Source organism: Pocillopora damicornis, chromosome 2 (assembly GCF_964200805.1).
Source record: "Pocillopora damicornis chromosome 2, jaPocDami1.2, whole genome shotgun sequence".
Lineage (NCBI taxonomy): Eukaryota > Metazoa > Cnidaria > Anthozoa > Scleractinia > Pocilloporidae > Pocillopora > Pocillopora damicornis.
The window spans coordinates 10,595,382-10,608,681 of record NC_142671.1 but is presented as its reverse complement, the minus strand read 5'-3'; the positions used below and the strand labels follow the sequence as shown (position 1 = coordinate 10,608,681).

At 39.5% G+C, this 13,300-nt stretch overlaps 1 protein-coding gene across 1 annotated transcript; it reads right to left on the bottom strand.

Annotated features, from left to right (window-relative positions):
* Positions 1-111: 111 nt before the first annotated feature.
* On the bottom strand, positions 112-12,881 carry LOC149049860 (sushi domain-containing protein 2-like). The gene is made up of 15 exons (XM_089195457.1): positions 12,618-12,881; positions 10,783-11,078; positions 9,436-9,568; positions 8,644-8,806; positions 7,794-8,045; positions 7,098-7,347; positions 6,541-6,722; positions 6,137-6,293; positions 5,256-5,491; positions 4,454-4,665; positions 3,269-3,485; positions 2,930-3,055; positions 2,180-2,446; positions 1,396-1,572; positions 112-1,227 (listed from the first exon to the last, which is right to left on the bottom strand). The coding sequence occupies exons 1-15, from the start codon at positions 12,822-12,824 to the stop codon at positions 1,004-1,006; spliced, it is 3,099 nt and encodes a 1,032-aa protein (XP_089051583.1). The 5' UTR covers positions 12,825-12,881; the 3' UTR covers positions 112-1,003.
* Positions 12,882-13,300: the final 419 nt, after the last annotated feature.

The following is a 13,300-nucleotide window of genomic DNA, read 5'->3' as shown; positions in this document are numbered from 1 at the left end:
CATTCTACGAAATGTTTTATATCGTTGGCAAAAATGTCTGCTTAGAAATCTTATAATTGTAACATATTAAATTACTGCCAATATAGCAAGATGCACCACTACACTAAGGCATAGAAATGACGTTTACAGCTCTTCTCCTTTTATTTGCATGTTCAAACTACTTTGTAAGTGCGAGTTATTTCATGTAGGAAGTATTTGGTGATTGGTCAGATTATGAAATGTACCTCGGTAGCTGATCCAGGGAGGGGATTCAAGGGGTTTAGAACACCCGCACCCTACCCCTATCCCCAAAACTGTTAGTATATTTATATCTACCACTTGTCTGAAAACAAATGATTCTTCCATCGACAAGATGGAATAATGCTATGCAACTTGAATCACAGTAAATGGTTTGAACCCGGGGGGTAACATGCCATAGTGTAGTCTGATCGTCCGGGTGAGTGTAGTTCTGAGAAGAACTGTTGTCGGTAATAGTGACTAACGTTTCGATATTTCTTTTCCATTATCTACAATGAAAAATAAACGGAAATATGTGCCTCCTACATGGAAGACCCAGAGAAGAACTAGAGACGACACAATAATCCAAAAATGAAGTTAATTTCAAATAAAGGTGATGGTGGCCTGCAGAAGTCTAGTTCCTTCCTAACTTAAAGGTGATAAATGTGCTATTTCCAGTCAGTTGGCCAACTCACACTATATTGCTTTTGTTAGGGGCTGATGTTAAATTACAATCCAAGTACGTAGACGTGACTGGTTAAAGGGTTGGAAGAGCCAGCATATTTCTTTGTTAAAGGTTATTATAAGGTGTTCTTAACCTGACCGTGCAAAATGTGCAATAGTTTATTCTGTCATAGTGAAAAGACGAAAGACTAATCTCGATTAGGGAGCTTCCAACCTAAACTTCAGCATCGTTATTCCTTGTTTTTATTTATTTGATGATTGTTCTGGCTTTCCAAGCCTCTCTCCTCTGATTATATGATGATATACGAGACAGAGCATATTGTCAAGCTGATTTCAGATCGTTGCATGATACATAAGCCGGGTTGTTGTAAGTTAAGTCCTCGTTGATCTTTTGTCCAATTTGTGAAGCTTCTCGTCCTTCATTGGCGTCAGAATTGTTACATCTCCGTCTAATACAACAGAAGACCACAATAACCACTGCAATGAGTACGATCCCTGCTATAGCAGAAGCGAGGACATACCACAGTTTCCAGCTCCTCTTCGTACCTGAAGAGCAGAACAACTAAATTCAAAGATAATACTGGTAAAAGATTTTTTTGATTTTTTAAATAAAATTAATACTGATGCTTTCATTCTTTCTTTCTGAGCCTTTCGGCATTTGCAGTATTCATAGCGTTCTGTTCTCCCGACTGATTTACACCAGTTAGAGCTCACCTGACGGTTCACAGCTTGGTTTAGAGCCATTCCACTGTCCTTGATAACAACGAATAACTGAAGGGCCTGTGAGACTGAAACCTGTGTCACAATGGAACTTGAATAGCATGGCTCCATCTTTAGAATCCTTTCTTTGCATTAAACCATTGCGAAGTACGTTCTCCATTGGTATACAGCCTGCAAGAATTTAATATCTCTTAGCTACTTATTCAGTATCAAGACAAACTTCAGGAAAAATCCGCAGCCACGAACCTCTGGCTGATCATGTTTTTTTTTCACCGCACTTTTAAACTGCGGCAATAATTATCTGGTGCACAATTATCCTTCATGCATAAAACCTCACGCGGAGAAGAGTTAGTTAGTTTTCCCGGTATTCACATCTCTCGCTGCTAACGTTTGGATCTCACGTTTTCGCTGGTCACTGATCACAGGTCACCAATGTAACCAGCCCAAGGTTATTTCTGCACGACAAAGAGCCGGTTCACAACAAGTCCCTAACAGTATTACTACCAGAACAGTTCCAGTATTTTGAAGATCATCACTGAAACTCAATCATTCGGTAATATACTGGTTTGAAAATTGAATGTAAAGGTCAACAAAGTTACCAATTATAAAGTTGACATTTTAAAACATGTAACTGTATCAAAAGCGATTTTGCAATACTGTGTTGCAAAACGCAGCGTTTTAAAATTTTCAGCACAGGAGTATGCATCTCCTCTTTTTTCAGCAATACTTTTATCGATCATGTCCCATAATATGCACACTTGACAAAAGAGCCACTAACCTGGGGTCTCTATTTCATTTACGACAGCAACAAACGACTCCAAGGCCTTCTTAGAATTCATCCCAATGCTGATCTTTCCAGTGGTGTAAATATCAAACAGGCATTGCTTGTTATTACCGCACACATTTCGAGCCTTCTGACCGAAGATTACGTCATCAAAAATCAAATCCTGATCGAAAAATACCGGTATGTATGCCACATTGACATAAGAGGTATGATTCTCGCCATAATCGTATGTGAATAATGAGTCCTCTTCAGTTACAGCCCCTGTGAGGATGACATTACGGTAAGGATGACCAACAGTACAATTTTCTAGGGTCAGGCCTAAACTGAAGGCTAAGCTGAGCGCATTTTCACTGCATTCATGTAACTTGGTCACGTTTGTAAGAAGTACATTTAAAACACCAAAGGGTTGAAAAGGTTCACAAATATCTCAAGAGTAGCTTAAAGTATTTCAACCTGAATCCTGTGCTTAAAAACCATTTTAGGCCAGGGAAATGCAGCTTATCATCAAACTGAAGGCATAACTTTTCCTTCCAGAAATCCTGGATTTTTACCGGCTGGAAAGCAACCATCAGAGCTGCCATAAGTATGTCAAACAGCGTTAGATGAATACCTCTCCCTAAAGAGTAACGTTATGTTACTATCTGAGTTCTACAGGAGGTACCTAATTAACGTTCTGGTTGAATATCTAAGTGAACAAGGATTACTGTAAATATTCAGCGTATGGTCTCAAGCGTAGTAGCTTACATTTTTGTCCAAATTCGTAATGAATTCGTGATTGGTTTGAATTAGTGTCAAGGAAGGTTCCGTTAGGAAGCAGGTATTCTTTTACTTGGTCCCCGTCCCAGAATCCCAGAAGGCCACTTGTGTTTCCTTAACAAACACAAACACAATAAAGAAATAAAGAAATAAATATACTTCTCATAAAGAAGGCTATCCAGCTTATCAAGAAAAGCCAGCATCATTCAGATAGCGCTGAATTTAATTTCATCATTATTATATTATAACAAAGAGAAACAGCCTCGACCTGTTGTGATCATGAATTCCAGGATGTCACTTCAGACGAATGTTCAGGATGGGGCATACCTTTATACATCTGTGGCACCAGCAGCATCATTTGTAAAAGTTCATCGGCCTTCTCGGTTGTAACTGATATGCCAGAGTTGAATATGGTGGAATATTTATAAGAGTTATTGTATTTTAAAACTGTGACGCCATTAAAATCCATTAGCAGTCGCTCATCAGATTCTATCAAAGCTCCATTCACCAGAACGTCAACTTCACTGCGGCCGTTCATGTGAACCTGATAAGAGGGAATTCAATTCAAGTTGACGATAGATATTTCTATTTAGAGTCTGCTTAGCTAGAGTGCAGACGATGGGGTCTTTGGGACCAACACAGCACCTTTTTTTTTTTTAACAGCTTTATTGACCATTACACATGTTACACACACAGCCAAGAAAAAAAATGAAATATATGTGCAAAGTGAATTAAAGTGATAAGGTCAAAAGGGAAGGTGCGAACGGGACGCGAGGACCCATGCGACGCACCTCCCATGGTACAAATAATAATTAAAACACGATCAACCAAAAGACGCTAAAAAAACTAGGGATGGCAGGGGCAGGATCGTACAATTGACCAGGTACAGGGATAGGATATGTCAAAGTGATTGTGCAAAAGGTGAAACATGTGCTCAGTAACAAAGTTGCGGAAGGAAGCAATAGTTGAAAAACTGGTAGGGGTGAAAATTTACAGATATAGTTCCAGAGCTTAACAATACGATTAAAGTAAGAGGCCTGAAAAGTGCTAGTTTTACATACAGGAGTTTTAAGGTTATAAGAATTACTTAGTCTGGTTCGGCCGTGAGAAACAGGAGTAACAAAATCATAAACATTAAGATCAGTAAAACCATTCCGACATTTGTAAAAAAAACAAGATCTTTGAGTTCGCGGTCAAATGTCAGAGGAAGAAGTTGTACTTGCCTTTCGACCACTCTTTTTCCTTTAAGGGCAAAACATTTTGTTCAGAAAGTGACGGCCACGAGTTTTCCTCTTTGTTATAAAACAACTGAGAGAAAAAGTGTTAAGGCAAAAAAACCAGCTGCATTTCATAATCATTAGTTAATGAACATTCTTCTCTCTCTTTTAATCCTTTTTAAACTGGGCACAGGGAAGGCTTAAACTGAGGTCACAAGTGTTTTCTGAATAATGAACAGCCTTCCTTTTTTCTAAAGAAAAGTCGAAGGTTAGTTTCTGTTTGGCCGGTGTTTACCTGTACAATATCCGAGCCATTTTCCTTCATCGCAAACGCCTTGTAAACTGTAGCACTAGTCTTTCTACCGTAACTATTGATCAAAGGCTGCATTCTTCCCTGTAGCTTGAACCCAGAAGATGCTACCTGGAGAATGTGATACTCGCCATAACCATTAAAGGTGTATTCAACTCCATCCAAAGTAACCATGTGAGGATCGCCGATTCCAGTGGCTACAGAAAAAAATCAGTTAAGATGAAAGTGAGCACAATCATTTAATTTTACCTCTAGGTTTAGTCTAATACTTAACCACAACTAGATGAAATTTGCGCCGAAAGTTTACATTATCATCATAACATCATACAAAACAAAAATGTGCAAAAAAAAAGACTTGAAAACTGCATGTAAGTAAAAGGAAAAAATGGCGGGAGGATCTAATGTGATGGAAATAGTTGAATTGGTTCCTTGACCTCTTAACAAATTGCCAAGGCGAAACTTCTCAAACATCCTAAGAATCAGGCCATTTCAACAGACAGTTGACCACAATAAAGCACTTCACAGAGGTTCACAGCTCTTTCGGTTTAGGAATTACAAACACTAGTAATTCCAGCTAAATTTATCCCAATAGCTGTCGCAGCAGTACATTTCGAAGTATAATTGATTAGCGGGCTTAATATTTATCTGAGTTTTCGGAGTCTCTTCAATATATCTGTCAAGAATACGCGTCATTAACTCACTTTGCGTGGATAAAATGAAAAGCAGTTTTACTCACAAGGAGACCCATTTGAAACAAAGGATAGTCATAAAATTACTGATATCCAACCTGGCCGTGGAGGCTCGTAATTCATGCCGTTATCTGATGGTCTCTTCTCAAAGTACTTTCCACAGTTCTCAGACAATACACAACAGTCTGAATAAGGCATCAGGTCGTGGAAGAAATGAGAGAGAAATGGCACTCCAGCACTCATATGAACCCGACTCAGGGATCCCCCATTTTTTGGACCAATCATCAAGTTTCCTTGTTCATTATAGCAACACTGCTGTCCAGCACCTTGTTCACTGCAAATTGAATGAAGTTGAATGCTCTGATTTAATCAATGGCATTTGCATACCCAGAGAGAAAAGTGTAAGTTCTTTCAACAGGAGTTGGAAACCGTATTTATTTCGCCCTGGTACCTAATTAGTTATAGGAAACGCTCAGCCAGGTTGCTAAGTTAGGTTAATATACAACCTTTGAATACTACCCATGGAATTATTTGAAGAACCCCGTTCCGATCATATGAACAAGCGCGGGCTTTTATGGACAAACATAAGAGATATCTTCGTGAAAGAGCCGAACACGACGGCGAGAACAAGGCGTGAAAAAGCTTAACGGCCCCGTGAGATGGAAACTGCCACAAGAATGGAAGAAGGAGAAGGAACGGCGATCATAAGGAAACATGCTAGTTGACCGAGGTGGCTTGGAAAGGACGAGAAGATCTTTGCTTCTTTTTAATAAATTCCGTCCGACCCTCCCACCTGGGCAATAAGTAAGCAACAACTTGAAGTATGCGAGCCTGATGATTATGGACTAAACTGTTTTTTTTTTTTTTTTTTTTTCACAGAGTAAGTGACTCATTCTGCTGACGTTCATTCATTGCTGTACGTTAAGCATGTTTTCAAGTTCAGTTACTAAGTTCTTTTGTATCAAAGATACATATTCACCTTGGATTGATTGTGCTAAAGCAATGCGTAGCCTCCTTACAGTATAAAGCAAAATGTTGCTCAGCATTTGGATTACAGTATTCGTCTAACATAAATCGACCGCGGTCCGCCATTGCTTGAAGAAACGTTTGCGGGCAGGAAAGGAGGGAGATGTCATCTGTGAACAAGAAATACCATTAATTAGGTCTGCCTAAAACATTGCTATGAAAGACCTGTCCTCTAAGACTTATCCTGTGGTACTGCTGTCTCATTTATTTTAGAGTTTTTGTTGATATTTTCGTAGCGTTGTAATCTCGGCCAATTGAGATTTGTGTTTGCAGTTACTGATAGCTCTCAACTAAGTGTTATCTGCCTAGCTTCTCGGGATCTCGTTAAAATAATAAATGGGCTATTTTGTGATTTACCTGTGTATATCTTTGGATCAGGCTGCTTGTTATACCACTGCACACATCTCTGCTCAGCCATCTCGTAGTTCAACCAGTGGAATGGATCGCTCCAGATCCATTCGGCCGGGGAACTGCCGAAGCTGCTAACAATCCTTTTTACTAGAACCAGTGTGACAAAGCGGTCATCCCCACCTATTGCTCTAAAGGTTTGTGAACGTAAAAAAGTTTTTAAAAGGTTCTCATCAAGAAGGCTCGTGTACTTTCGACTAAACAGTGTACTTTTTTGCCTTTGTGATTTGAAGAGAAAAGTTTCGTTAGCTTCGATAACAAAGTATTCGATAACGCAGCAAACAATTAATTTTACATAATCATTTCTCGATCAACTAGATACTTACCGAGACTCATTATAGGAAAAATTCAAGCTTTTCCATCGTTGACGATCCACCGTAAGCTTTGAAATGATTTAATGAGGAGGTCTTTTATGATTCAATGATTCATGGTCATTTCGATGAGTTTGAATTTGCTGCAGACTGAGTTTACTTTGATTGAAAATGAAAACAATCATGGCTTCTTACCCTTGATCCACTCCTTTTGGCACAACGAACTGACTATTTCCGTCATTTTGCTGACCTGCCACTACATTGAATGTGCTATGAAAAACCACCTGTCCGTCGCCCTTCATGGAAAAACGAGCCAGTTGAACTGTTACTCTCTGATTGTCGCCTCCGAGGTAAGCTGGATCCCATGTAATACAGATATGACTTTTTTCATACCACCTCTTTACCTTATAGCGTACGACAGCTGGCTTGAATTTGGCAATGTTAACTGGCGAGAAGCAAGAATCAACAAAAAAACTATATACATTTACCTGAATCAGACGAGGTGTTTGGTAGGGACACGTCGCTACTGAAAATTCTGAATCACATGAACTCATTGTAATGCTCCAAGATTGACACGCCTTTAACATTTTAGAGACCCTCTAAGGGGTACAGTTGGAGATATGGTACTTGAGTTTATCAAATGTTGCCATTTTCAGATATACTAAAGAAACAGTTGTAGGCATAAGCTTAACCAAAAATCTCCTAAGACTTACTTTTTTTCCACAAATGAGATAGTTTTATACGGCATATTTCACTTAAAACCTAGCCTGTCGAAGGGAGAAACTTTTACCCACCGGCAACACCCGGCTCAACTAATAGACTTAGCAAAGTAGTCTTTTATGCAGTGTGAGAGACTAGGCTTTCCCACAACTTTCCAAAGTCTAATCTTACCAATGGTGATGATGCCTTGGTAGTCGAAACTCCTTCCTCCATTTACTGACATTTTCATTGTCAACCTGCCGGTCGAATAAAGCATTGGCACAGTGCAAGATGCCTGAATGGGACTGATAAAACTTCCGTTGATTGCTTTGCCGCCAGAAAATTTACATATGATGTCATCTGATGACTTGAAGCAGGGTCCAGACACGAAAAGGTTATCACCTCCTAGCATGATTGCGTAGCCCGGTGAAATAACAGTTGATCCTTTAAAAAGATTTTAAAAAAATCTATATCTTTATCATTACAGTTATTGTCATCGTCTTTTTCATCATTTTCGTCGTCTTCTTCATCATCATGATCTTCGTCTTCGTTATCATCTCATCATCATGCCATAAAAAAACTATCAGAAAAAAGATGCAGCTACTTGTGACACACAATCGAGGAACATCAAAACAACCCTCAAACGCTGTTTTAGTCGAGAACATACTGTAGCACTAAAAATACAATCTTGATGTTTAGTTCTACGCTAACGCCAACAAAAATTTGACGAAAAACGCCTTCGTTTGTGTGAATCAGGTGCGCAGCATAAACAAACACCAAACTCATTTTTAAATGAATAAAGAGTTAAAGTTTCTAAAGAAACTATGTGCTGCGTCGATGGGGGATTGCACTAAGATGATTTGCGTAATCAACTGAGTTGATAATGTAAATTGGCCACCGTAAAGAGTAACAAAGCTGGCGTTTCGAGCGTTCGCTCTTCGTCATTTGCTTTGATAATTCGAATTATCCCATTTTAGAAATTAGCACCCTTCAATTGGTGAATGTTATATCCTTACAGGAAAAAAAGGCCTCCAACTCTCACCTTTCGTGTTGGAACCACCTTCCACGATCCTCGCGTTATCGATACGGAATATCCATCGACCGGGCCTTGCCACATTGGACGTTCTAAAAAGATTGATAACGTCATGAGTGCCAGACCCTGGGATAGTGTAAAAGCGTTTGCCGTCACCAGCATTGAAGCCTGCCTGTCAGCGAAAAATGAAGCGACGGTTGAAAAGAATCAAAATCCACTATTCGAAGAAATGGAAGGTGATAATTGGAAGGATCTTCACTTTATGACAGCATGGTATTCGCATGGTAGTATTATACTTCATTTGCTACCACCTCTGTTTACCTCCAGTGAAATACACTCCTGATGCGAAAAGATTACCTATGACGCACACATCAGTAAATGCAACCAATTATCTTCTTTTCCTGAAGCTGGCATAAAATGGCTATGTTTATGTGTGTCTTAAGGATAACACACTACTAAAGCTGCTCAGAGTTTCATCACTACGGCAGGGGTGTAGCAGCTCAGGAAGAAGTGGACGCAAATCATCTAATACGTTTGGAGAGCTCTAACCTCTAACCCCATCTTATTTTTTCTTCATGATTAATACAGTGGAAGGAAGAGCCAAGACCAATTATAACAACTGACCCACTCAAAATCAGAGATTTTTAGGCGCCTTAATATTTCTTCTTTGAATAGAATTATTATCTCTTAATCTCAGTTGGCCTTGAAGGTTGGTTAAGTTTCCAGGATTTTGAAGGCAAACTGATTAAACCTGCGTTACTTACTAAATTTTTTAGTTAACAGAAGACACTACAACCTTACTTGTGCCTGGGTACCTCCAAGCCCGCTCTTGTCTCCTGAGCTTGCTGTGCCAGTAGTCCAGGTGATTTTGTTATAATTATAAATTACAAAAGAGTGCCGTCCGTTTGTTATCAAAATCGCCTGGAAAGTGTTTCTGTAAAGGAAAAGTGAAAATTGCAGGTCAGCGCATTAAAAATATACAATGTTTTCTTTTGTAATAGTGTAGTTTGATCGTCCGGGTGAGTGTAGTCCTGAGAAGGACTGTTGTCGGTAGTGGTGACTGACGTTTCGACAACCTGAGCGGAAGTCATCATCAGAGTCAAGTGAAAGGCTGTTGTCAGTCGAATGTACTTAGCCCGGTTTGTGTACACTGGTTGGTCAGTTTTGCTGTGATGTTATTGGCTGTAAGACTCAAGTGGCGTAAGTCAGTCGTGATTGGTCGGTTTGGATCCGTTAGTCGACACTTTTCTCCGTGAAACAGAGAGTTTGTTCTATTTGCGGAATACTTTCTAGGTGTCTTGCAAATCGACTTCCGGCGTTACGGGTCGACTTTAACTGAGACGAGTCGTTCGATTCGTGTCGATTCGACAACATCTTCAACCCCATTTATTAGCTACTTGCGGAATATTTTTAAAGTGTCCTGCAAATCTACTTCTGGTATGACGGGTCGACTTTAACTGAAGGGAACCGTTCGATTCGACAACATTTTCAACAACCCTTGACAGTTGCTTGCGATATGTTTTCTAAGAGTCTTGCAAATTGACTTCCGATATGCGTTTCCATCTAATCAAAGAAGGTTTATCAGATTTCCGTTATAACGAGACGCATCAACTGCGAATTAACTTCTGGTAGAACGGTTCACAAACTGCCTTTGACGAATCGTAGCAGTTTTATTGGGTGTATTGGACAACCCTCGGGGTGGGGGGAGTACAACCTTTAATGAATGTCTCTACGGTAAACGCAAATTTTTGTTCGACAATCAAAGTTCCTACAATGCTTCGGGGAGCATTGGTTTTCCAGGAGTTTGTTTGTTTGAGACGCAGTGGCCTGATGATTGACGTGCAGGAGTAGCACTAGAGATCGAGGTAGACCATAGAGTCGAGCCCTAGCTGAGACAGTGTAGACAGACAATATGCTCATACTGACAGTACTAGCAAACTTTAGGAGAAGCCTAACGAGGGTCTGGAGTAGATGCCTACGATGGATCAGCATTCCATATATAGGGGAGTTGTAATGATCCATACATAGGGGCACACATTAACATTGCCATTAATATCGCTATTTGTCTCTCTTGATCCTGGTATTATTTTCCTTACAGGACAATGGTTTTTAGTGCAATTGCTGCGGTGAATAATTGTTAAATTAAGCCTTACCTTAGGTGAGAAATTCCCAGCACCAAAGAAAGCGACTTCATACCACGTCGCCACGAATAGCCAAGTGGCTTTGAATTTTCTGTGATCTACAGAGGTGGCTGTAACATCATTAGTAGCTCGTTTAAGCAGTTGCGTATCTGTGGTCTCTCGGTAGAACACTTGTCCTCCATTACGTGTATCAACATCAGCCCAAAATGGAGCCACCAGTCGACGACTATCTCCCAGAGGAAATGGATCCGGGGTATATTGTGAAACTTGGACCAGGAAAGAAATCACCCCGTTGGTGTTGACCTGAAATGATAAATTAAACCCGTAATCTACGGCTAAACTAATGGGATCGTCAACTTTTCTTTGATACCGCTTTGGTGGCCAGCAGCGGAACAGGACAAGTGTCAAGGTAGCAAAAGATAAAGGATGACAGCGAGTCCAACTGTAGTTCGTCTGGTGATGGATAACATCCGTTTAGTCATTATTAAGAAACTGCTGTTGATATGTGTATAACTCTGAAACCTGTCCTTCAATAGTATCAATTTTTGGATAATTAATTATTTAAAAATTAAAGTGAGGCCTTCAACTTAGGGTTCCCTGATGGTGCCTTAGACAGGAGGAAGTTTGGGAGATCATTTGAAATAAACGAAAAAATTAAACGCGGATTGTTGTTTTTGACGTCTTCGATAAAACGTTTATAAAAGGTTACTTTATAAGCGGGACGAGGATTAATCTTCCAGTCTCCCTGCTCAAAAAGTTCAAATTAAATCAGTTGGCGAATTTTTAGCATATTGGAGAGCAATCTTAGAAGGGTCGAATTACTCTTTGAAATGTCAAGACGCTGTCAGATATATATCTTAATTGATACTCCTTGCAGTGGGTCGAGGAGCAAACACAAGTTATTTGGTTTCTGGAGCATAAACACGTCTCTTGAAGTTTAAATGATCATGTCATATGAAAACTTATTTTTTGCTTGTGTCATCGCTTTGAAGATTCATGCCTTAAAAATAAAGGTAACGGTTGATTTGGGAAAGAGGCTATGTAGCGTAATGATTTTATTCTGTTTCGTAAGTTATTCAAAGAATTTCCGGTCTGGTGATTTCCGTTTAATCATTTTTCTATTTTCAGTATTTTCGTACTTGAATTTTTTTATGAACTAGACCAACCTTGTTAATATATTCCCACCAATAGCGTAGCTCTGTTTTCTGCCTATAAACACACACACAAAACCCACAATTCCTCCATTCGCTCTGACAAACGGCTAGCGCTCGAAACGTCAGCTTTTAAACTCTTTATGGTTGGCAAATTACGTGATAAACTCCGTTGATAGTATTGAATTACACTGTTATACTCTCCCATCGACGCAACACCACAGTTTCTTTAGAAACTTACCCCTTTATTCAACGTTGTTATAATTTTATTGTTGTTCAACAATGTTACATTGCGAATTATGATTCTTTGAACGCAAGATAGATTAAACGTCCCCCCCCCCCCCCCACAACAATGCCGTATAAACAAACACGCAATTGTGAACGAAGTCTACCTCCTTTTTTAATGAACTTACGGCAACGACCGTTCAAGCTGAAAAATCCTGTTCAGAAATACAGCGTCCTACCGAGTTGGTTGACTGAACCTACTTCGACATTTCTGACTACTTACACCAAGCACTTCATCACATACCTGAACCATTTCATAATAAGACTAACTGTAAGGCTTCAAGACAATTAGTCTGGACGCCACTTATAGTAATGTTTGCATTGAGAGATGCCCCGTTTTCAATGTGCCTGTATCAAGCAGGAACATATTCAGATTTTTGCAATAAAAAACAATGATCATACTTACAAACAGTGAATTGTGATTCCTATCGTAGAAAGGAAACTGAATTGATATCGGTATCGTCCCAGAGCTCCCGTCGTCATTTGTCGGAACAAGCTGGTCTCCATCGCTCACTCCAAAAGGATAGAAATTGGGAAGCACAATAGCATTAGATAAAAAAATGAAATGGTTACATAAGAGCACGATAATTTTCTCAACTTCCATAGTCTTCATTCTCTGTGCTAATGAAGGAATGTGTTATTTGAATTGCTCGTGATTAGTCCCGTCACATGCTTAATACACTCAAGTCAAAGGTTATCTTAAACTTCCGATAATGGAAATGCATATGCTGCACTCAATAAGTATTCTCTCAAGTTGAAGATCACCCATAAAGTAACTAACTAGTAGTTGTATCCGGCCGATTATTCGTTTTCTTTTTTTCTGGAGTGTTGAGCTTGTCTTGGGAGCGATCTGTATATTTTATTTTGAGATAAGATAGAAAAACAATTTTTTTAGCCACGGTCAATTTATGAAAATGAAGCTATCATGGGATTAAAATTTTCTTGTTTTGAGGTAGGGTGGGGTTCCTTTCTCATGTCAATAATAGATGTCAACAGGAGCTTAATGGCTTCTGGTGTCGAGTGTACTTTCCTGATATGCTAAATCTGATGACACAAACAAGCGGAAAACAGTTGAACGAAACATTTCAT

Bases quoted from the DNA above. Each gene is read 5' to 3' on its own strand.
- LOC149049860 (XM_089195457.1), bottom strand. From the start codon at position 12,824: ATGAAGACTATGGAAGTTGAGAAAATTATCGTGCTCTTATGTAACCAT. The intron at 8,807-9,435 runs GTAAGGTTGTAG...TTTCGCTGACAG, and splicing joins TTGGAGGTACCCAGGCACAA to GCAGGCTTCAATGCTGGTGA. The intron at 6,294-6,540 runs GTAAATCACAAA...TCTTGTTCACAG, and splicing joins TGATCCAAAGATATACACAG to ATGACATCTCCCTCCTTTCC.